This window comes from Actinia tenebrosa, unplaced genomic scaffold (assembly GCF_029948245.1).
Source record: "Actinia tenebrosa isolate PJP-AT-01 unplaced genomic scaffold, QUT_ActTen_1.0 PGA_scaffold4__44_contigs__length_22323623, whole genome shotgun sequence".
Classification (NCBI taxonomy): Eukaryota; Metazoa; Cnidaria; class Anthozoa; order Actiniaria; family Actiniidae; genus Actinia; species Actinia tenebrosa.
In genome coordinates, this window is record NW_028292581.1 from 2,493,091 (window position 1) to 2,514,405 (window position 21,315).

Below are 21,315 nucleotides of genomic sequence, written 5' to 3' on the forward strand. Positions count from 1 at the left end.
TTTAGATGTTGGCTACACGACGAAACTAATACGATCACCTCACTTTGACTAAGAAGTAACACCCATGAAGAACTAAAAAGAAAATTTCATTTGCTTGATGAGATTCTTCATTTGAGATGTCTCCTTGCTCTCGCAGGGATCTAGAAATACTATTTTATCTTTAAATATTTCATTCAGTTGTGATTGCATCATTATGAAGTCCAATCTTCCAAAAATGCTTTTCTACTTGCACCTGCATCTTCGCTCGTGCTGTACCCGTGCAGTTTGTATTAGCAAGATATTGAACTCGGCGTTCTTTAAGATAAAGAGGTAGTTCAGGATTTCTAACGAATTGGCTTTTATCATCACTGACTTGGTAGTGAAATACAACTGACTGGAAGAAGCTTGTCGTTTTCAGTATCCGTATATCCGCATAGTTTATTAGTGGATTATGCATAACTCGAATGCATCTTCATTCTTAGTCTTTCAAATTCCTTGTTATTTGCCTTACAATTTTCAGTGTCTGTGCTAAAACTTCAGACCTGCGTTATTGTTTAGTCAGGGTTAAATTGGTTTTATGTCCAACACCGACAAGCATGAAGGAGCTTCTGTTTCATCAAGAACACTTAACTTATGCAGCTATCGAATAAGTCACAAGGCACATCTTATTGATAAATGAAGGTTACCAGGATAATGATAGCGAATGATTGGTTTGTTTAATCCGTTCCAAACTTCAAAAACTCTTCGAAATAAGACTTTGCATTTGTATTTTTAGGATCTTTCAATAATAGCTTACTTTTTTTGTTTTTGGTTTTAAGATGTTTTATTTCATTTGAAATGTTGCCTTCTTTTATGTGTCGAAGTTGTAGATTGAGGGTTTATTTCAGATAACGTAGACAATAAGTGTTTTTTACTAGCTGTATATATTGCTGGCTGTAGAAACATTTGATAATTGGATTTAGGTCAGTTATATGTTTGTCGTGTCTTAACAGGTACTCATGAGGAAGTACTCAACATGTTCGAACTATCGCCTTATTCTATACATTGTACCATTATGGTTTATCATGAGTTATGACATGCTGCATCAAGGTTGGAAAGCATGAGCCACAAAGCTTACTATGAATTGCACGATCATCATTTTTAGGATAACAAGCCTATTACTCTGTTAGTGTTCTCCCCAAGTCATGTTTACTAGAATTTCATTCAAGAAACTAAGTTTATTACCAATATTGGAGGTTTGGTTAAGGTTTCTAGTAACCACAAAAATTTTGTCCATGAATTGAATGCCAAATCACTAGAGAAAACACAAAATAGTTATTCCACATTTAGCCAGAGTTTCAGCATGGAAAATGTGTATTGTTTTGTACTGGGCAAACACGGTGATACAGGAAATCAGGCACTAAAAGATCCGATTGTAAACACATTTCAAGGTACAATTTTATTAGTCGCATAGTGTCAAAAAAATTTCGTTCCCAAACCCTGCAATTCTGGATTCTTACTAAAAACTGTCGCAGTTCTTTTCTAAAACCATTGCCGTCAAAGCGTCCTCTGTGGCAAGACCATAGTAATCTGATATAAACTAAGACTTCAGAAGTGACAGACGACGTTTTAGGAAGCTGTCCCTTTTGGAGGACGATAAAAATAAGCCACTATTATTTACATATACGTCATGTAAATCTAAAAATACCTTTGGTTATTTCTTGCCCCTCTGTCAGAGAACGAGCAATTTGACGTCATATTGGGGTATAAATAATAAGCCCTTTACGCTGGTGTGTCTGATCTATAGTGGTAACGTTGTTGTTACCTTACCATCAAGAGAAGACGGTGTATGAAGCTATCCCTAATTAACGTTCGTAGCTAGTAAATTTGTCAGTTCCCAAGGTCACGATATCTTATTCTTCTTGTTAACTTGTTTTGATGCGTTGGCTGTCATTCTGAATTGGTCCGCTGAGTACCTAATCAATACTAAACTCCTTTGGTCCATTTTCTGATTTGGCAACAACTGCACTTGGGTGTCAAAAATACCGGCTTTCTGCACCACTGTGTGATTGCCAGTTAGTTTTATCTTTAAAATCATCATGAGCTTGCCGTTACACTACAATATGCAGTTCGATTGCCATTTCGTACATATGGTACTTTTCTTTCATTCTCCTTTCCTCCTGTTGCTACTAAAAAGAGAGTAAAGAATGCTTAGGTGTAGATATGAGAGATTGTCATTTTGTACAGATACTTTTCATTCGTTTTACTCCTTTCTTTCTGTTGCAACTAAAAAAAGAGTAAAGAATACTCGGTGTAGATATGTGTGTTCAAATGGTTTATGTACCTCGCCATTGCTCTTTGCACTTGTTTGACTATCTAAAAGCAACGTATTCTAACTACCTTTTATGAAATATGACAAAGTAATGCTGTGTGTCAGTGTTCCGGACTGAACATTAACCCATCTTTAATGATGCTAAACTAGCAATCTTTCAGTTGTGATCACCGAGGAGCTAGTAATGAATCTCTTGATCTTATGGTTGAAAGTGCGTTTTTGTGCGTTGGTATATAGCATCTTCAGGGTAAAGGAGTCTTTGGTTAAGGAAAAAGAACCTGGAAACTGAAAAATGAAATGAAAGCATAGGAAGAAATAAGATGAGACAAGATAACACTTAGTAAACAGATGCATGCTCATAGTATATTTGTATCCGTATTTGTTTGGTATTTGCTTGGCGTAGAATGTTATCAAGGGGCCACTTTAACTCGCTTTTCTGTCAATCTTCTTTTTTCCTGGACAAGCCATGTGAAACCGTATAAGGCCAAGAGCTTGGAAAACCTACGGTAGTTGATTACGAAAAGAGAGAAATTACGACACATTATTACGATCTTCGAGTATTATAATATTTGCTAGCGTAAACTTTTTGGTCTTTTTTCACTTCAATATTATTATTATTCATTTGATAAAATATTTGTGTCAAAAATAATAGACTTTCTTTTCTTTTCTTTGCTGTTTTTTTTTTTTTTTCATAAAGGATTTTCTCTAAATTGTGATAACATAACACTGAAGCGAGAATCGCGAAGAAGCACGAATCTGAACGAATTCGTTGAAAAGAAGATGAACGACGTTCGAAAAGACTAACTAAAGTGACAATCAAGTCATTTCAAATCTTAATGTCACATTCAACATGCATTTTTTAAACCTTGAAATATAATCGGCTTTAAATAATGCATAGTATATGTGGTGTTTTCTTGAGTAATTATTATTACAAGTTGCTAACCATTAGGTTTTCTATCTTTTAAGATTCTTGCGTGACTGGTACCAGTATGGCTCCATTACGACGTAACGAGTAAATTTCTTTGTTTATTGGCATATATATCATATGAGTTTAAAATGATTAAATCATAAAATCAGTCGTATAAATTCACTTTCTCGATTAATCAAATATTCAAAAAAAAGATTCTTAAATGTAAATCAGGATTAAATAAATTAAAATGTCATGCACGGAAGTGTCCTGATGGGAAAAGGCGGAAAACGAATTGGTTTTTTAAATAATGGGGTCTTACGCCTATCGATAAAAGTTGTAAACTTTTTACCTATGAATGGTTTCCAACAAAGAAAGAAAATAATAATCATACTTTTCTTTTTATGCCGCCGTGTTTCTTTTTTGCATAGGTAGCTGAAGAAACCACTACGCCATTAAAGAGCAATTATTATCTTTCCAACAAAACAACACAAAAGATCGCCAATAAGAAAATAAATTTATCCATCTTATCAATCGGATATAAATTTTACGGTTACCATATGTTAAGATTTCTTTTTCATGTATTATTTTTTTAGTCTGGTTTATTGACTTACCAGAAATTTATCAAACTGATGAACATTTGTTAGCGAGAATTTTCCAATAATGGGATATGAAAAAACTGTTTCGAAAAACTAGTGGCGTTGTCAAATATTTATCGATAATTTTTGTTAACACGTTCAGTTAGTTTATAAATGTTTCACTATAAAGAAGAAAGACTTCGCGTGTACTGTATTTTGATATTCGACATGTCACTTTAGTAGTCCTTCACTCCCAGTATTCCATATTTTTTACTACTAGTAAGTTATCTTTAACCTAAAAGTTTAGTAGCATTGTTAGTGTCACAGTCGGGAAGCAGTATATTGCCTATATTAGAATTCAAAGGAAAATATTTGATAAAGCATCGCCTTGTTTTAGGGTGTCTTTTAGTGATGAATTATCGTGTGTTGTTACCATAATTCGTTTACTTCTACTTTTCACTTATGATTTCGTGCGTTCCTAAAATTGGAGGCAAGACTTAAACGTCGCAACCTTAGACATGGAGTCTCTCACATTTTATACTAAAATCCTATCTTTTTGTGATCTTTTGTGATATTCCAGCTTTTTTAGATTGAATGCTAATCATTGTGGGACCTAATTTGAATCGAACGGAACAAGTAAACATGGAAGTACTCGCGTATGATTGGTTAATGTCTTGTCAAACATGACCGACTGTTGACAATTGACAGCTTTACTATAATAGATTTCTCTAAATGCATTGTGTATCTTACAAGCCTAACGGTAACACACGACAGTTCTATGAAAACCGCTTGTTTTGGTTCAAACAAAAAGTTGGTTTCCAACCATTCAACTAGTGGTAGTAGTGTCACCAAGTTTAATATGAAGGCCGCTGTATTGGCGGCGGACTGAACGGCGCGCTCTCGGGCAAAATTTCGCGATAAATAATTTATCGGTCAACTGAGTACTGCAGCTCTTTCCCGCCAGCGCTTTGATTGGTCAGAATATGGTCACATGTCTTGTACTGTCGAAAATGACAATAATTACCGTCCAATTGTCAATGAGAGCTTTCACGGAAGGAGTGAAAGGTTTGCGTGTAGGAGGTGATAGTGAATGTAAAAGTTCGAGAGGTGATCTTTGGAAGGAGTCAGCGCGCACTCAGCTGTATGGCGGGAAACTAACTTTGATGGCGTTACAGTATTTACTTACTGACCAAAAACATAATTGAACCTAAGACAAAGATACAAGCAAATGAATCGAAGGTGATGCTTTGTTGTTAGATATACAAGAGGTTTTTGGCGGCGTTTACCGCTCCAGGATCATTCGTTTCGTTAAGGGTCTTACCAAAAAGTAGTGCAATCGCGGCTATTCTTCGACACGTGTGATTTGTTTACATTCTTATTTGTTAGTCTCAGGTGTGTTGTACTGTATTCTTTGAGTTTTTTTTAGCTGTGAAGTCGAATTGTGGTTCGTCACTATGCCCCTTTATCTTTATGTAGCGGCCGCCTATTCGCTCGCTCTTTACGGCGGTGTTTACAATCGCCTCGGATTAAGCAACCCTCGCTTACGAAACGTTGTACACATCTCTGTTGTTCTTTCGAACTCGAAAGTTAGAAATGACTTTATTTTCTGCTGTGTCTTTTCAGGCTTCGAGTATTTGGAATGAGGACGCGTACGTTACCTCGTAACTGCCTTTAGAAAGGAGAGGGTCGCGTATAATGAACGATTCTCAAAATACATCTCGTTCTCCAACAATGACGACAGACCGAGCTGCAAACCAGGACAGACCTCAAGCCAAGGAAAAGGACACCCAAAGATCTCCTGCCTCAGACGAAGTTGGAGGTCGACAGTGTGGTACTCCTGATGGAGGGCGACCTACAGAAGATGTTAGTGATATTGATAACAAAATAAAAAACCTACAAGACAAGGATGACAAAAAGGTATTTGAATATTCATAGTTGAATTAGCGAGTCCAAAGATGATCCCGTTGTAATACGACCTCTGTTATTTGTAGCGAAGACAGCTTACACTTAACATCATTTTTTTAGTGCTGTTTGGTAGGTGAGATGGGAACCTTATATAATTCTAAGTTTTCTTAGAAAGGGATCAGTGGTTCTTGTAACTCATAAATAATGAAATCTAGTTATGGAGAATCGTAGAGTGCCTTCGCGTGCAGACATAAGATATAGTCTTCGAATTCCTCGCATTCCCGCGTTTTTAGCGGTCATCATAAACAGAAGATCCGGACCTCATTGTTTCTTGTTGCACTTGCTCTTCCTGGTGGAGCACAGCCAAGACGATTCTGGACCCCAGTAGATGAGGGTATTGTTGTTCACGTCCTTTGATTGAGGCAAACATTGACTAAAGGGTAGTTGCCAGTAAATTATTGTCAACCAATAGTGCTCGACGAGTTTCGTAAATAACCATCTATTACTAGTGTTAGCTTCGCCGTTCAGTCGTAGTTAGATATTTCAAAACATTCAATTTCTTGTTTGAAAAGACATGGCTAGACCATCGAATAGGCTTCTAAATGGTTTTGATTTAGGTGTCGTGTTCCGTAAAATGCTTTGTTGTAAACAACCTTTCTCTGCACAGATTTAATATATTTTAGGATCAATTTGTCGAATAGCACAACAAATAATGATAAAACAACATCTAACTGGGTTTTCGTTTGTAGATTTGATTCATAATGGCTTTCTAGTGCCATCGTTACATCGATTTTTTCGCGTGATTTTTAAAACCGATTTAGTAGGTTGTAACGCGTCGGTAACTTACAAATACCGAATGATGATCATCAGTTCATTATGGTCTATGTAAATTGTTCCCTTCAAATAACTAGTCGTTTTTTATCGTAATTCGTTTTCTCGTTTTAATTCTTTAGCTTTTTTACATCTAAATGTAGTGAAAAGCGTTCTCAATGATAGTGTTTTAACAAGAAATGTTTTAGTCCAAATTGTATGTTAGCGAAAAAGGAGTCTCTTGATGGTGCCTCACCGCATAAACAAGAAGCCCGTGTTTCCCTCGGTAGGCGTTTTCGAATGAAGTTCTACCAAATTATAACATGTTATAACAATACTAAATAACACAGATTTTGTATTAACGGCATCTTTTATTTTCTTCGTTAGCTCAGAATTCAGTGTTCGTTGTGCGTGACCAGTCGGCTGTTCACATAAACGAATTCACGATAGAATTCAATTAAACCCATCAAAATAGTAAACACAATCATTGTGTTTTTATATTTTTTTTCTCATTTTTGTGAAAGAGAAGCCTGTTCAGTGCTTATCAAATCACTTGGTATTCTATAAAGCCAGTACTATGTTATTAAAAGCATTATTTTGATCGATAAAGACACTAACATGGCTTTTTCCTACATATTTCTTTTGGAAGACATACTTGTGTCGATAGTACTTCGCTAATTCGAAAGTTTTCTCCGTCAGCGTCGTTTTTTTATTTCTATTGTAGAATCATGTGTCAAAAAAAACGCCAAAAAACAACGGTTCTTATGAAGTCAGAAAAAGACACATGCGTTATCGAGGATCATATTTGTGTTATGGAAAGTATTATATTGATTAACGAGTTTCACTGAAACAAATGAAAATTTTCAATTTCACTGAACCTTAACTTCGATGTTTTCGAATCTATTTTGCCCCCAATAAGTTCAGGAGCAGACTTAAGTGGCTCATAGGAGATACAAAGGAAGTAATCATTTCTATTGACAAATTCGATTTTATTTTAATAATGTAAAATTATCATTGTAAATTAAAATATTTGCTCCATAAAACAACCTTAACAGCTCGTTGTTTTGTGCCATTTTTTCTAGACATTATGTTATGATAGAGTACTTGCCTAGCATCTCGACCCCCTGTTACAAATAGTTTTCCTTCCTGTAAATAAATATGTGGCCCATTTTACGGTTTTGTTACATGACAGTGTTCTTTGATTTCATGCCTAAAGCAGGCACAAGCAAGACAACAGCAAAACAAGAGAAAACTCCCAAGTAACATACCAAGACAGGTAAACCAACCTAGTAATAGTAGAAATCATTATAAAACCATTTTTTCTTCCCCAAAAACAGCATAGAACATAGACTTATCAGCCACAAAAACATGTGTTTTGTTACTTGATAGCATTCAGACATTTCAAATATCAAGAATCAGGGCAACTGTCCAAGTGGCATATTATAAGCATTATGTTTATTCTCTTGCTTTGAAAAAAGTATTCATAGATAGAAATGGGTCATGCATAAATTTGGAAAATACCACCTGACCTAAGGAGTAAGTTTGTTGATCTTCTCATCTGTGACTTTGTTATACTGCAAAGATGAGCTCATATACCCCTTGCTTCATCTTGTTGTTTTGTAACCTGACTCTTAACGGAAACGTAATATTTAGAATCTGTTGAAATTACTCTATGGTTATCTCTTGACCCAGAATCCCTGTATAACTCTCAAGGCCATTTGGTACTAGACGATTTGTAAATACCCAGCTAGATCTGGGGGATATATTGACTAAAAATATAGGGTTTCTTCATTTATTCGTGTCCATACATTTATTGAATTATTTAGAATTATTTGATAATTTAGTATGTTGTATAAAGAATTCTTTATATGAATTTAATACCAATCTTTTTAGAGTATACATAAACTCCCGAGGATATAACTATCCCCACAAAAATAATATAAAAATAACTTTGTTATGGTTTTGTAAATGCACAACAAATGTATAAATAGATGTGTTTATTTGATGCTCCCAAAAACATTTTTAGTTACCAATTTTTTCCTAAAAACAATAGCAATTATAAAATCACTATTCAGTTAAAGTGTTGTTTGCTTTTCTTAATGTTTCTCTTAGTATGAAGACAAGTTTTAAGGGTGCCCATCTCAAATATTAATTAGTTGAGAACTGATATTTAATATTTTCGAATATAAATTCTTTAACGATTTTCCAACCTTTTGAATTTCTACCATCTCAATACTTATTAGTTGAGAACTCATGATATTTAATATTTACCAATATAAATTCTCTAACAAATTTCCCAAGCTTTTGAATTTGTCCGTTTTAGTTAATTCTCCTATTTTGTTATGCTTTGTTTTGTCATTTTAATAAATGTCATTCATTGAAAGTTAGTGATTTTAATATGTGTATAAGTGTGAATTCCAAATATGTTACCAATTTTTAAGGTATTAGCATACTTAAGAATAAGTATTTGTCATACATATTTTCTCGTGATTTTACCAATGAGGTACAAATCTGTTTGTCTTACGAACAGATCATAAATTTATATGCATACAATTACATTCAAAGTGGTCTTGCATTTGGGATTCACACTGTAAATGATAATCAGAAAATGCTGAAACAAGTTATAAAATTTCATAAGATTTCACAAGTTATTTAGATTTCATTATCCACACTTCTTTTCTTAATGATTTTTTTTTCACAGTGTAAGGATCCAACTATTATCAGGAGCCCCCACTACCCCATCTCCTTTTCCTTCTCTCCCATCTCCCTCTCAATTATTTACTTTGCAGTTATTCTCCTAATATATGAATCTTTAATGAGATTGAGTATCTTGTTTTTCTTTCTTTTTGGCAGTCCTTCATTACTATTGAGATTTTTAAAATGTTAATAATGACCTCAATTAACTACTTTGATGCCTTAGCCTTGAAACCTTAGCCTCAGCCTTACCCTAATTTATTTCAACAGACTAAGTCACCAGTGTATAGTAGTCGTATAAAGCCCCAAAACCCTGGCACTGTCTGGCCTACTAGTTACCCCCCAGCTTGGCATTTTGGATTTAGGGCACCACAATTTCATGCACCCGCCCCTATGTATCCTGGATATCATCAGACTAACGTGAGTATGAAATTCTTAATTATTTGTTATACAGTAATCTTAATTTGTGTGTTAAAATACGCAGCCACCCCAGACAAAAATCGTGACGTGCACTTTGCAATAGACTGCGGTCAATCAAACATGTTGGCATCCTTTACACGCATGTGTGATTCAAAAGGTGCCAAAACTTGTTGATTGTTTACAAGTATTATGAGCCACACTCACCGGGCTGATCTGGGCTGATCCAAACGCGCGTAAATGATGTCAACGTGTTTGGTCGACGGCAGTCTATTGCGAAGTTTACGTCACGATTTTTGTCTGGGGTGGCCACGTAGCAATGCAAATGGCGGTAATACCCATTTAAGTCTTTTCCATATCCATTTATCCTCTGTTGCCCCACCCCCTCCCCTTCAAATATCTGTATCCCTATATTTTCCCCTTCAAATACCCTATTTCCTCAGAATCACTAATGGATGTAGTAAGATATCAGAGCATACAAGGAACAGAGACTTAAATGGCTTACTTGTGCAAACACAGCACTTACATATTTTTTTAGTTGACCCACTTCTATGCCTTTAATCATGAAGCACTACTAAAACTTACATATTATATGCTCAATGAAAAAAGTTGTTTGAATCATTATTTTTTTCTTTTATTTTAGGCTTACTCTGTACAGCCTTCAAATTCTCCTGGATTAAGTAGTAGAAGTTCTAGTGATAGAGGTGACAGCTTACAAGATGGAGAGGAAAAACTCAGCAAGACTAATTTGTATATACGAGGGCTTAAGGCCAACACTACAGATGAAGACTTAGTTAGACTATGCCACAAGTAAGGGCTGCAAGTGCCATGTCGTGTATTTGCATTCATTTTATAATTGTACCTTTGAGCTTAGTACCATAAACTGCACTTTGCCTAATTATATAAGCAGCTTAACATTCATACGCTAGGCAACTAGTCATGAAGACACATCCAGTATGGGCTAATTATGAGGGATAGTCCCCTTTACAGTTCCCTGTGCCATCTGGAAAGGTAGCCATGCCTTTGCATCGAAGCGAGATGAACAGTGAACTTCCAATCATAGAGATATCTTATGGTACAAGGTCTCTATCATTGAAAACTCACTATTTGTCTCACTTTGATATAAAGGCACAACTACCTTACTGTAGGGATTACTGTAGCCATTTTTGTAATTGCAACTTGGTTAATATGTTCTGAACCATTTGTATTTAGGCAATTCAACCGGGTTGTTTTTCAATGTAAAGATCACACTAGGGGAGGTCAGGACTTCTCTATTGCGTGGCCTCTTGAAATTTTAAATTTCCTAGTATGCAAACCTTGCAGACCTGAATTGCAAGAGAACTTCAAAATTGAGTACTACATGTATAAACAGCAATGTCTACAATAGGATACCTAGTATGATCTAGTATGACTCACGAAAGTGTACCAGGATTGATTTCATTCCCAGATTTAGAAACATAAAGCACTAGCAAATTTTCATTCTTAAATTTTTACTAATTTTCAATTTTTTCTGTAAATAGGTATGGAACAATTATTTCAACTAAAGCTATTCTAGACAAAGATACTAATTTATGTAAAGGTAAGAATTAAAAATTTCTGCATCAGTTTCTGATAACGGCAAGTCAAGATCAAAGTATATACCATATCAGTCTAGGAAAAAATATTGTTGATTATCAGTCAATAAACATTAGCAGATTACTTTAATTAAAGCGTTTAAAGATTCTTAAAATCTATGATTGCAACGTCAACCGGAAGTGTAAATAATTTCTCTTTGGGGTTCTGTTCATTGGAGATTTTATTCAAAACATTGTCAGTAAAAGTCAACTCATGCACAAAGAAGACAGACTTTGAAGGCACAAAAACCCCAAAGAGGAGTTTGACTTTGGTTTGATGTAGCCCTCTTGGATTTTACAAATCTTAAGGTCGCTATTGTCTTGCTAATAACCACTATTCCACAATATTTTGCATTAATAGAAGTTAATAGCTACATTTCGTTTCACTGGTTTATGTAAATCACTCTGTTAGCTTATAAATAAACACCACATGAATCACCACTGATAATTCTACATCCTAACCAGTGTTAAAGTATGCCAAAATGCAAAAGTATGGTTTTGTTCTTTACAAAAATGCATTCTTTTCGTTTTCTTTTAAGGTTATGGCTTTGTTGATTTTGAAAGTCCAGCAGCTGCACAGAAAGCAGTTGCTGCCTTAGTTAATAGAGGAATCCAAGCACAGATGGCAAAGGTACTTATGCACACTAGCTATATAATGCTTTATGATAATTTAACTTTTAATTTCCTTGAGGCTACTGTGGCTTTTGTTATAATCTCCTTCTTCCGACTGACCATATCACCCAACTCTTACAGTACGACCAAATGTCAGATTCATTTAACTATGTTACTATTATAGATATAAACACAATATTTTTGAATTTCTCTTTATTTTCGTGTTGGTTGTGCGAGTGATATATCTTATACTCATTAATTATTCATGAGCTTATTGACGCCTCGGCATTTGAAATTCCACTCGGATTTTGAAAACCTAATAGAATACAGCAACTCGTATTTGAAACATTACTTTACATCCATTGGCATTCTACCACATTCTATTTTGTTTCATAATTTATTACCACATTTTATTAAATAATGGATTTTAAGGTTGTTGTAATAGCTGTTATTATGGTCGCATGCAAATGAGATGCAAATGAGACGACAATTATATCAGCCCGATAGCCTCACTTGTATGATTATTAAAACAAAAGAATTTCTCATTGTGGGCCAGTAGCGTAGCGAGGGGGGGCACGTGCCCCCCCAAAATTTGTGAAAAAAAATTTTTTTGAAAAAAGAAAAACAACAAAAAAAACATATTAAACCGAAACGAAAGAGGAAAATAAATTATTACAACCTACAAAAGTGCGAATTTATACGAAGTTATCCAGACGGGCTACCTGTGCACTGCGAACCCGGTCAGAGCCTGGAATCTGCACGTGGGAATTTGAATTTTTTTAATATTTTGGATCAGTGCCCCCCCCAGCTCCTAGGTCCTCGCTACGCCCCTGTTGTGGGCTCAACTGTGGAAGCATGGGTGGTGTAGCAGAACGCTCGCCTCTCAACAATGTGACCCAGGTTTGAGTCCTGACGAGCTCAGTGTTCCCTCCCTCCGCAAAAATCTGATTAAATTCTAATTTGATCCTTGGAGATATTCACGATAGGGCTAACCTCAATATCTCCTTTTGCACTTACCGATGAGAATAAAATAATGTGTTTTTTAAACTGTAATAGTAGCTATTATTCAATAGAAATTATTTTTATCTATTATTTAATTCAAAGCAACTGAGTGAAAATCAATATATGTAACATCCTGACCATGATAAAGGCCACACCCCAAACATCAGTTTGTTTTTTACTTCAAATTCACTGCATTCATTACACCTTTATTCTTTAGGGACCATTCATGATTTATGGTTTGGGGGAGAGGGAAGTAAAAACAGTATCTTATGTCATTTTTGTGTCACAAACTTAGCTGAAACTTGTTTGCTTGCTTCAATTTTCTTTTTATATTATAGTATACAAACTAGTCCTTCTAAGGGTAATGTCTTTCACAACAGAAGGCTTGAATACAGTATATTGCATGTGAGGTTTTCGTGGTTTGTGGGGTCTAACCCATCTTTTTTATTTTAATAAGACAAGGTAATCATAACTTTAAAATATGAATTAATGCAAGTTGGGTGAATTCTGAAAAAGGTTGAAAATATATAAAAAATGATTCAAGACAATTGATATAGAATACAAAAATAATTAATACAACTGTATTATATCAGTAGTTATGAATTGTTGTGAACAAAAGCTGTCAAATATTTTCATTTGTCTTGGCTCTTCATATTTTGAATTTTGAAAAAGAAAATTATTTTAGTTTTTGTTTCAAGTTAATTTGTTCCTATTAAGTGATATTATTTTAGTATTTGAATTCACACCATGACTACATTGTGACCAACCAGTAAGTCAATAGAAACACCAAAATGTTTCCAATTAATGATTCATGTACTGATGTTAAACTTGATTTGAAGTCACATATCTCCACCAGTGGTAACAAGATTTGCTAACATCAAATAACTGGTGATCCTTAATTGCCATAAACAATGATTTTTAAAGTGCATAATCAAATTATTGAATTAGTCATCCTCTGAAGATTAGTTTGTTTCCACATTAATATTATCATTTAAAATCATTTACTGAGTATATAATTACCTAGAGGCTACCATAGTCTCTTTCAAATGAGAAAGTTTTTTCAAAACCTTTGAAACTTTCATTAATATTTCATAATCTAGCAAATTTTGTTAAAATTCAGTGGTGAGAATCAATTGTAGTATTATATCTATTGTGTAGCTCCAGAAATTATCCATACCCCCCTCTCCACAGAGGAATTTGGAATTTCCGAGGGGTGTGAGGGAGGGGGCAAAGAAAGAACAAAATTACAGAGTTTGTGTGGAAGAAAATTGGAATTTCTGAGATGTGGGGAGGGGGGGGGGGGGGGGGTCTTTTAAAAAATTCCTCCATAACAGGGTGAGGGGGATATGGATAATTTCTGGAAATACACATTTGTTGAAATATTCTAAGAAAAAAATTATGAATAATTATGAAAAGAATAATGTGTATTGTGATTATTATGATTTAACAACTTAGTGCTTTTGTTCGTCAATGAGGAATAAATCAAATTTATGATACGAGGCTTTCTAATTATCTCTTTGGAGCTCTGCCAATTTTGCCTTTTTGCAGGTACCAGCAATTAAAAAGGGATTCATTAGTCCATTCGATAGTTCATTCTTCATTGCTTTTAATCTTAAGTAGTAGAAATTAATAAAATATTATCAATGGAATTCAAAGACTTTGAAAAAGTGGGAGCTCTTGACTGAAGAAGAGATAAAGGAACTTAGTAAGTGCATTCAAGTAATGATAAAACACACTAGTTTTTAGCTAGTTATCTCTTCTAAGTACATTCAAGGTCAATCTTTCGGTGTTGATCAAGTTTATTGTTAAAGACTACTTGCTATACTGGTATGAACCTGCTGTTAAGTTATTTTTAAGAAAGAGTAAAAAGTTATATTGCTTCACGGTATGTGGCCAAGAAGAATACGAAATTTTTTTTTCATTTGACATATAAACACAAGGATGCTGTTATTTGTTAGTAAACTTATTGAAAGCTGATTTGTTTTGGTCCAACTGATACATATTACTGTATCATGCTGTGAGACTACAGCTGGTTTAGTAAATGACACCTGCCTTTCATTGTTTCTTCTCAAAATAAACACGTATGCAAACACATGGTATAAATTATATTTACTGTTACCTTTTTCAATTTATTGAAACGGGTATGCCTTAAGGCATTTAATATTAGATCAATATTGCTAATAAATGGATAGAGATGCCTATATTAAAATAGGGTAGCCCATTCAATTCAAGTTATGTCAATGTAAAAAAAACTGATATTATTATAGGGGCCAAAATAAAATCAATTCAATATACTTAGAGACTGACAAAGACCAATGGTACAGATTGATACATTCAAAACATTTGACTCTATGAATACTATTATTAAGGCCCTGTTACACAAACTTTAAGCTGAAACTTGTGTGCAATGACATTGTAAGACAAGTTTCATGGGGGTGTTACATGGAGCAGTTTAGGCTTTGTGAAACTTTTGCTGCAAGAAGGTTTCACAAAAAGTAGAACTGCTTTCTACTTGTGCAACCGAAACTTGTATCTCAAACAATGTTCAAGGTGAGATCGTACAACACCCCCCTGAAACTTGTCTTGCAAAGCCATTGCAAGCAAGTTTCAGCTAAAAGTTTCAATGTGTAACATGGCCTTTACTCTTATAAATTTATACAGAAGGTCACTCAGAGGACCGGAGAGATTGTCACTATTAAACACTTTCCATACATTGGTTCACTACAGACAAGCAAGGCTTCATTGGATAGTTTCAAAAGATTATTCAAATATTTGAAGTTTGCAACCTCGACTGCATGTTTTGTTTTTGACAGAGTGTCCATATTAAGAGGGTGGATTGAAGAGTAAATGCAATCCTCTGTGTCCACAGTAGGGTGTCTGTATTTAGCAAAAGGTTTTTGAGGGGATGGGCATTGACTGTATACATTGATTAAAAGTAAAGAAGCTGAAACTAGCTTTAGCTTCTTTCAAGATTGCAGACATATTTAAATAATTTTACATGCAATTGAATTAATTGAAATGAGATCAATTTTATTCATGTATGCACACGAGAAAGACCCTTACAAATCTGTATCAAATTGTTTAATATTAATATTCTAGTGATAAAGCTAGCCTTGCCTCTGACAAAATGCTTTTATTTCAGCAACAAGAACAAGATCCTACCAATCTTTATATTCAGAATCTTCCACCTCATTATGATGAAGCTGTAAGTCTACTATTAACTCACTTTAACAAACCACTAAGAATAATTATGAAACATTGAAATCTCTGCTTCCCTTCACCCACATATACTTTCCATCCATTCATCCCAGCAATCCATCCCATCCATCCACTCATTCCATCCCCTCCATCCATCCATCCATCCATTTATTTCATCCATCCATTCCTTCTATCAATCTATTCCATCAATTCATTCCATCCAACCACCCCTTTCATTCATCCATTTCCTTCCATCCATCCATTCCTTCCATCCATCCATCCATTTCAACTATTCATTTATTCATTTATTTTTTCTATTCACCTTTTTTACCCACTATGCACTGTAGTGTGTGCATAAAGTCATAAGTTACTGTATGTGTTAGTTAGAACTTACTTTGTCAGTTCATTCATTTTGTTTATTATTCATTTAGATGCTGGAAAATATGTTTAGCAAGTATGGCAAAGTTATTTCTACAAGAATACTACGGGATAAAGACACTAACAGTAAAGGTGTTGGATTTGCAAGGTAATAAACTTTGTTTTTTCTTCATTCATAGTCTAAATAAACATATCTATTGTCTTAAAAAAGGAAGGTCATAACCCAATAAGAATAAATAAACACATGGCTTTAATTGCATTCCTTTCATATATATAGATCTGTACACTAAATCTCTGAACTAAATCTCTCTTTACAGAATGGAGAGCTCAGAAAAATGTGAATTAGTCATTAGAGATTTCAACAAAAAGAGTTTACCAGGTGTGTAGAAATGTCTTTCAAAATTGCTGCAAGGCTTTATTAACAGATAACGATTTATTACTCGAAAACCTAATCTTGAGGTGGTTGCTCCTTTAAATTGAATGAAAAAAATAACTGCTTTGTTTTTGTAAATGATTTGATGTCAATGCTTGACCCAGTTTTGGGTATGACAGTATGACACTGTCAAATTGTTTATTCTTCTGCGTTTTTTATAAAAACGTTTATAATGTAGCTTAGATAGTATGCACTCTCTGACTGGTCAAGAACAGCGCTTTATTAGTAAACAGAGCACAGTTTCTAAAGCCACCCATGTGCACTGCATGCAGCAAACTTGAAAGAATTATCTAAAAAAACATTGAAAACTACAACATATTTTTTCTTTTCAAATAAAACATTTATAACAGGTATTTTCCATACCCTGTTCAGAAATAAAGCACTTGGGAATTGCTGAAAGCACTCAAAGTATGAGAAGCACTAGACTACAGCTCAGTCAAGTTTCTCCTTACCATTCTCTTGTGCTTTATTACTTCCTTATTACTTCATGCTTCATCATTTCCTACATGCTTTATTACTGAACGGAGCACATAAAAAGCTGTTTCAATTGTTAAATATGTGTTATTTTAATGCAATTTATTGGAATATTGATGCATTTAGCACAGCATATTTTCTTGCATTTTGGCTTTTGCCCATTAAATTTACTTAGGTCTAAGTAATTTTTTTCTTTGATTGATGGAAATTGAAAACCCAGATGCATCAATGTTGTCAAGATTGCAGAAACAAGAAGGTGCTCTAACACTAGCTAACAATATTGTCTTATGGCTAGGATCTTTGCAAGAACTTGTGGTCAAGTTTGCAGATGGAGGTCCCAAGAAAAGACAGCCAGGTAGTGGCTAATGCTATTTTTTCGTTATTTTTTTTATCATCATCTTCTTCTTCTTCATGAACATTCTTATTAATGGTCATTGACATTTTCTCACTTGCAGATCAAGCATGGCCAAGAAGTCAGCAAGAGGCAAGTATCTTGTTAATGTAACAATATAGATACATGACACCCCCATATAAACAAGGATGATTTTATAGTGACATCATAGTAACATAGGTAATATAGATTGTGACTTGATATTTGTTGTAATCCCATTTTATTGTTGTTCTTCCAGAGTGGTCTCCAGGTTACTGGCTATGATCCTGTTGTACTGCAGAATGGGTATGTCATTTATCATCAACTACAAATCTTCAATGCATACTGTAGTTTGTGAAAATAAAAACCTAGTCGTTATTTCTCATTAGAGTGCACACCATATATCTGTGAAAAACTTCGTAAGAAATTGCACACATTTTCACAAATTAGTAAGTTCAGTAGACCTCAGCAGACCATAGACCTACAAAACTTTGCACAAAATTGTTAGTCAACTTTTTCACTGATATATGGTATTCACTCTACCAGCTCACAAAATTGAAATAATTATACCCCCTTGACATTGATACAAGTCATAGAAGGTATTGATATATTGGTACAAGATGACTGTGCCTGTTGTTTTATTGTCTATTTATTCTATTGAAAGCTGCCTGAGTCTAGAACAAGTAACAATATTTAACGCCAAGAAAAACCTGACCTTACTTAGCTGATGTTCTTGTGCTTGTAGACAATACCATCACTATCATACTTATCAACATCATTGTCATTGTAGCTATCATCGCTCATCATTTATTTATTCAGTCTATCTTATCTTGTTTATTCAAATTATCTGCATCTTTTTAGTTTGTATTGTCTAACTGTTTCTTCTTTTGTGTCCATTAGTAGTAATACTAGAGTAATAACATCACATGGGGCAGCCATTCCAAGCCAGGTATTAATGAAACTTACTACTAATAATAGAGGCTTTGCACCATCACGTGATGGCAGTTACGAGAGTCGTTTTCCCCTGGGAAAATGAATTTTTTTATGCAAATCAGATTAGACAAGATTCAATAGGCCCTTACGGTCACGTGTCTGTACTGGTGAGCAAAATTTTTTATTTTATTTTAAAGTGGTGATTCTCACCAGTAAATTTCACCTATGGGAATCAAGATGTTCATTCATTTGCTCTCAGTGAATTAATCAGCACGTGATTACTGAGCTGCAAAGGGCCTATTGTTCCTGTCTCCTGTCATGGTTGCTATCACTTGATGGTGTAAAGCCTCTGTAGGATGTAGATTCTTTTGTTGGGACGTTAATTAAAAAGGAAACGGTTATTCTTTCTCATCAGCGATAATAAAATCTTCTGCTTAATATCTTTAATGTATTCCCAGGATGTGAACTTATTGTTTTGATTTGATCTTTAGACTGCATATGTACAAGGTGTACCTGTGGCTGCCTACCAGGTTAGTTTAGATCAGATGTTATGTTAATCAAATAGTGGTGTTACAAGCATGTCATTAATGCACATTAAACGCTGTGGGTTTATAACAGCACTCGTGTTGTTGGGCCCAACAGCAGATATATTTTCCTTTTAGATGTAAAATCTGTTAATTTGCAAAAGTATTACATTGATTCTGCCTTGTTGTCACTTGACTCTATACCTAATGCATAATATTAGAGACCTTTAGCACGACGTTTTTGCTAGGTACCTCAAACCTCAAACTGCAGTTCGACGTCGGGCGTTTTCCATCAAACTTTCGGCATTTAGCAAGATGTAATGTTTCTGGAAGAACCGCCACAATGAGTGTCATTGATGCTGAGTGTTTCTTCGTGTTTGCGGGCGTGTTTCTGGGCCTGATCCATAGCTTTTAGCGGTAAACCCGATGCTAAAGGTCTCTATTAGCACAGTTTTTACATTTCCTGCATTTCGTTTTAGTTACCAACAGGAGGAGGATGGGTGACGCCACAGCACTATCTTCAGATGCAGACTCAAATGCCTCATGTAAGTCTAAAGGCACGATTACACGGAACAATTTTCTCTGCAACTTGTCTCGCAACAGCATTACAACACAAGTTGCATGAGTGTCTCGGAGACGCAATCGCTACGATTACTGCAACTTGTCTCGCAACATTTTTCGAATTGCGCTGTAGGTTACACGCTGCAATGCTCCATGAAACTTGTGTTGAAACGTGCGAGACAAGTTGCAGAGAAAATTTCTTCGTGTAATCGCGCCTTAAGGTCTAGTGAGGACTACTGAACTTGATAATTTTTGCAAAGTTGTGCAATTTCTTATCAAGTTTTTCACGGACATATGGTGTGCACTCTACTAAGTTAACATATATTTATCTTGTTTGTTTAACAGAGTCAACTTGCAGTCAGTCCAGGTACACTAGACCACAACGTAAGTGCAGTTCATCAGTCAGCGCTTGCCAATCAGATGAATCAAATGCACATCTCAGGCTCCCAGTATGTTACAAGTCCTGTCCATGGTTCATTCCCTCAAAGCTCTTGGCAAGTCGTTCAACATTCAGCTGGTCAGGGACATCCCCATCAGCATTATGTTGGCATGGAGGTATTGTTATTTCGTCTTGTTTTGTATGCTACAGGCTTTCTACTGCAGAAATTGCATTACGCAGAAGTCTTGCATTTTACACAAAATAGGACCAAGAAATGCCTTTTAACCCCAGGGTACATTTCATTTGTGTCAACCAAGGCTTCCTAAATATCGTCTTGCACCCACCACACAGCAAAGTGCTTGGGGCTCAGGAGCACTATCACTGCAATATACTGAAAAATTCTTCTATCATCTATTGGTAGTACTAAGTCCAGAGGAGGTTTGACGTAACGGAAAATAAGGCACTCTATTCTGCATGATGAAGCTGCATGACATATATAAGCTTTTGTTATACGTGATAATGGGATTAAAACACTAAAGCAGCTGTAAACAAACCTGCTCAAATATGCTAAGTATTAATAATGTTAATGCTAAACCGTGCGAACGAGTCCTAACTGCTCTCTTGTTAGGCATGATTCTGTTTGTTTGTAAGTTTGTTCCTTTCCCCCCCTTTTTTTTGTTCGTTAAAAAAAAAAAAAAATTGGTATTTGAGAACAAATATGCAAGTATTGCTGCTAAATTGCTGCTGATGTTAAACCCTTTGCCATTCAGTATAAAATTGCTTATATATTTGCAAGGAGATTATTGGTTAAAACAGTTATTTCAGACAGTCTCCATAACTAATAGCTATAAGCTTCTGGTGATGGTATAGGGTCAGGTTAAAAGAAAAAGCGCTATAATACTGATACCGGGTCTCAGCTTGTAAACTCTTAGCTTGTGTGCACTCGCCTAAGCACATAACCACTCATCTTACTTTAATGTAGGACCCTACAATGATAAGCAGTGGCGTTAGTGACCCTGGGCCTCCCTTATCACCTCAGGCCGCTGCAGGAGTACATCAACAGATGCAAGAACAAGCATTAGACGAGCAACGCATGGCAGCATACCCAGCAGCTTATCAACAAAGATGGCAGTTGGATCCCGCACCAAGGTATTTCCTCAGCTTTTAGCCATAATTGCTGGTTTTCAATCATTCCCAAGAGAATGAAATAAAAAAAGACAAAGGCGACCATGTTGGA

General features: G+C 35.2%; 1 protein-coding gene across 9 annotated transcripts in view; it reads left to right on the forward strand.

Annotated features, from left to right (window-relative positions):
* LOC116303160 (protein alan shepard) overlaps window positions 1-21,315 on the forward strand; it is a 38,861-nt gene that overhangs the window by 11,809 nt on the left and 5,737 nt on the right. For 3 of the 9 annotated variants that reach the window (XM_031712648.2, XM_031712647.2, XM_031712646.2), the window contains 17 exons: window positions 5,399-5,692; window positions 7,707-7,766; window positions 9,455-9,604; window positions 10,245-10,411; window positions 11,122-11,180; window positions 11,754-11,845; window positions 15,971-16,033; window positions 16,458-16,552; window positions 16,722-16,783; window positions 17,607-17,666; window positions 17,767-17,795; window positions 17,941-17,987; window positions 18,582-18,630; window positions 19,106-19,144; window positions 19,618-19,683; window positions 20,045-20,254; window positions 21,061-21,227. In XM_031712648.2, the coding sequence (XP_031568508.1) occupies window positions 5,471-5,692; window positions 7,707-7,766; window positions 9,455-9,604; window positions 10,245-10,411; window positions 11,122-11,180; window positions 11,754-11,845; window positions 15,971-16,033; window positions 16,458-16,552; window positions 16,722-16,783; window positions 17,607-17,666; window positions 17,767-17,795; window positions 17,941-17,987; window positions 18,582-18,630; window positions 19,106-19,144; window positions 19,618-19,683; window positions 20,045-20,254; window positions 21,061-21,227 (1,637 nt within the window). In that variant the 5' untranslated portion in view covers window positions 5,399-5,470. Of the gene's footprint in view, window positions 1-4,826; window positions 5,015-5,398; window positions 5,693-5,913; window positions 6,075-6,101; window positions 6,121-7,706; window positions 7,767-9,454; window positions 9,605-10,244; window positions 10,412-11,121; window positions 11,181-11,753; window positions 11,846-15,970; window positions 16,034-16,457; window positions 16,553-16,721; window positions 16,784-17,606; window positions 17,667-17,766; window positions 17,796-17,940; window positions 17,988-18,581; window positions 18,631-19,105; window positions 19,145-19,617; window positions 19,684-20,044; window positions 20,255-21,060; window positions 21,228-21,315 lie in introns of those variants that run through there. The other 6 variants (XM_031712645.2, XM_031712652.2, XM_031712651.2 and 3 more) reach the window with 6 other exon arrangements.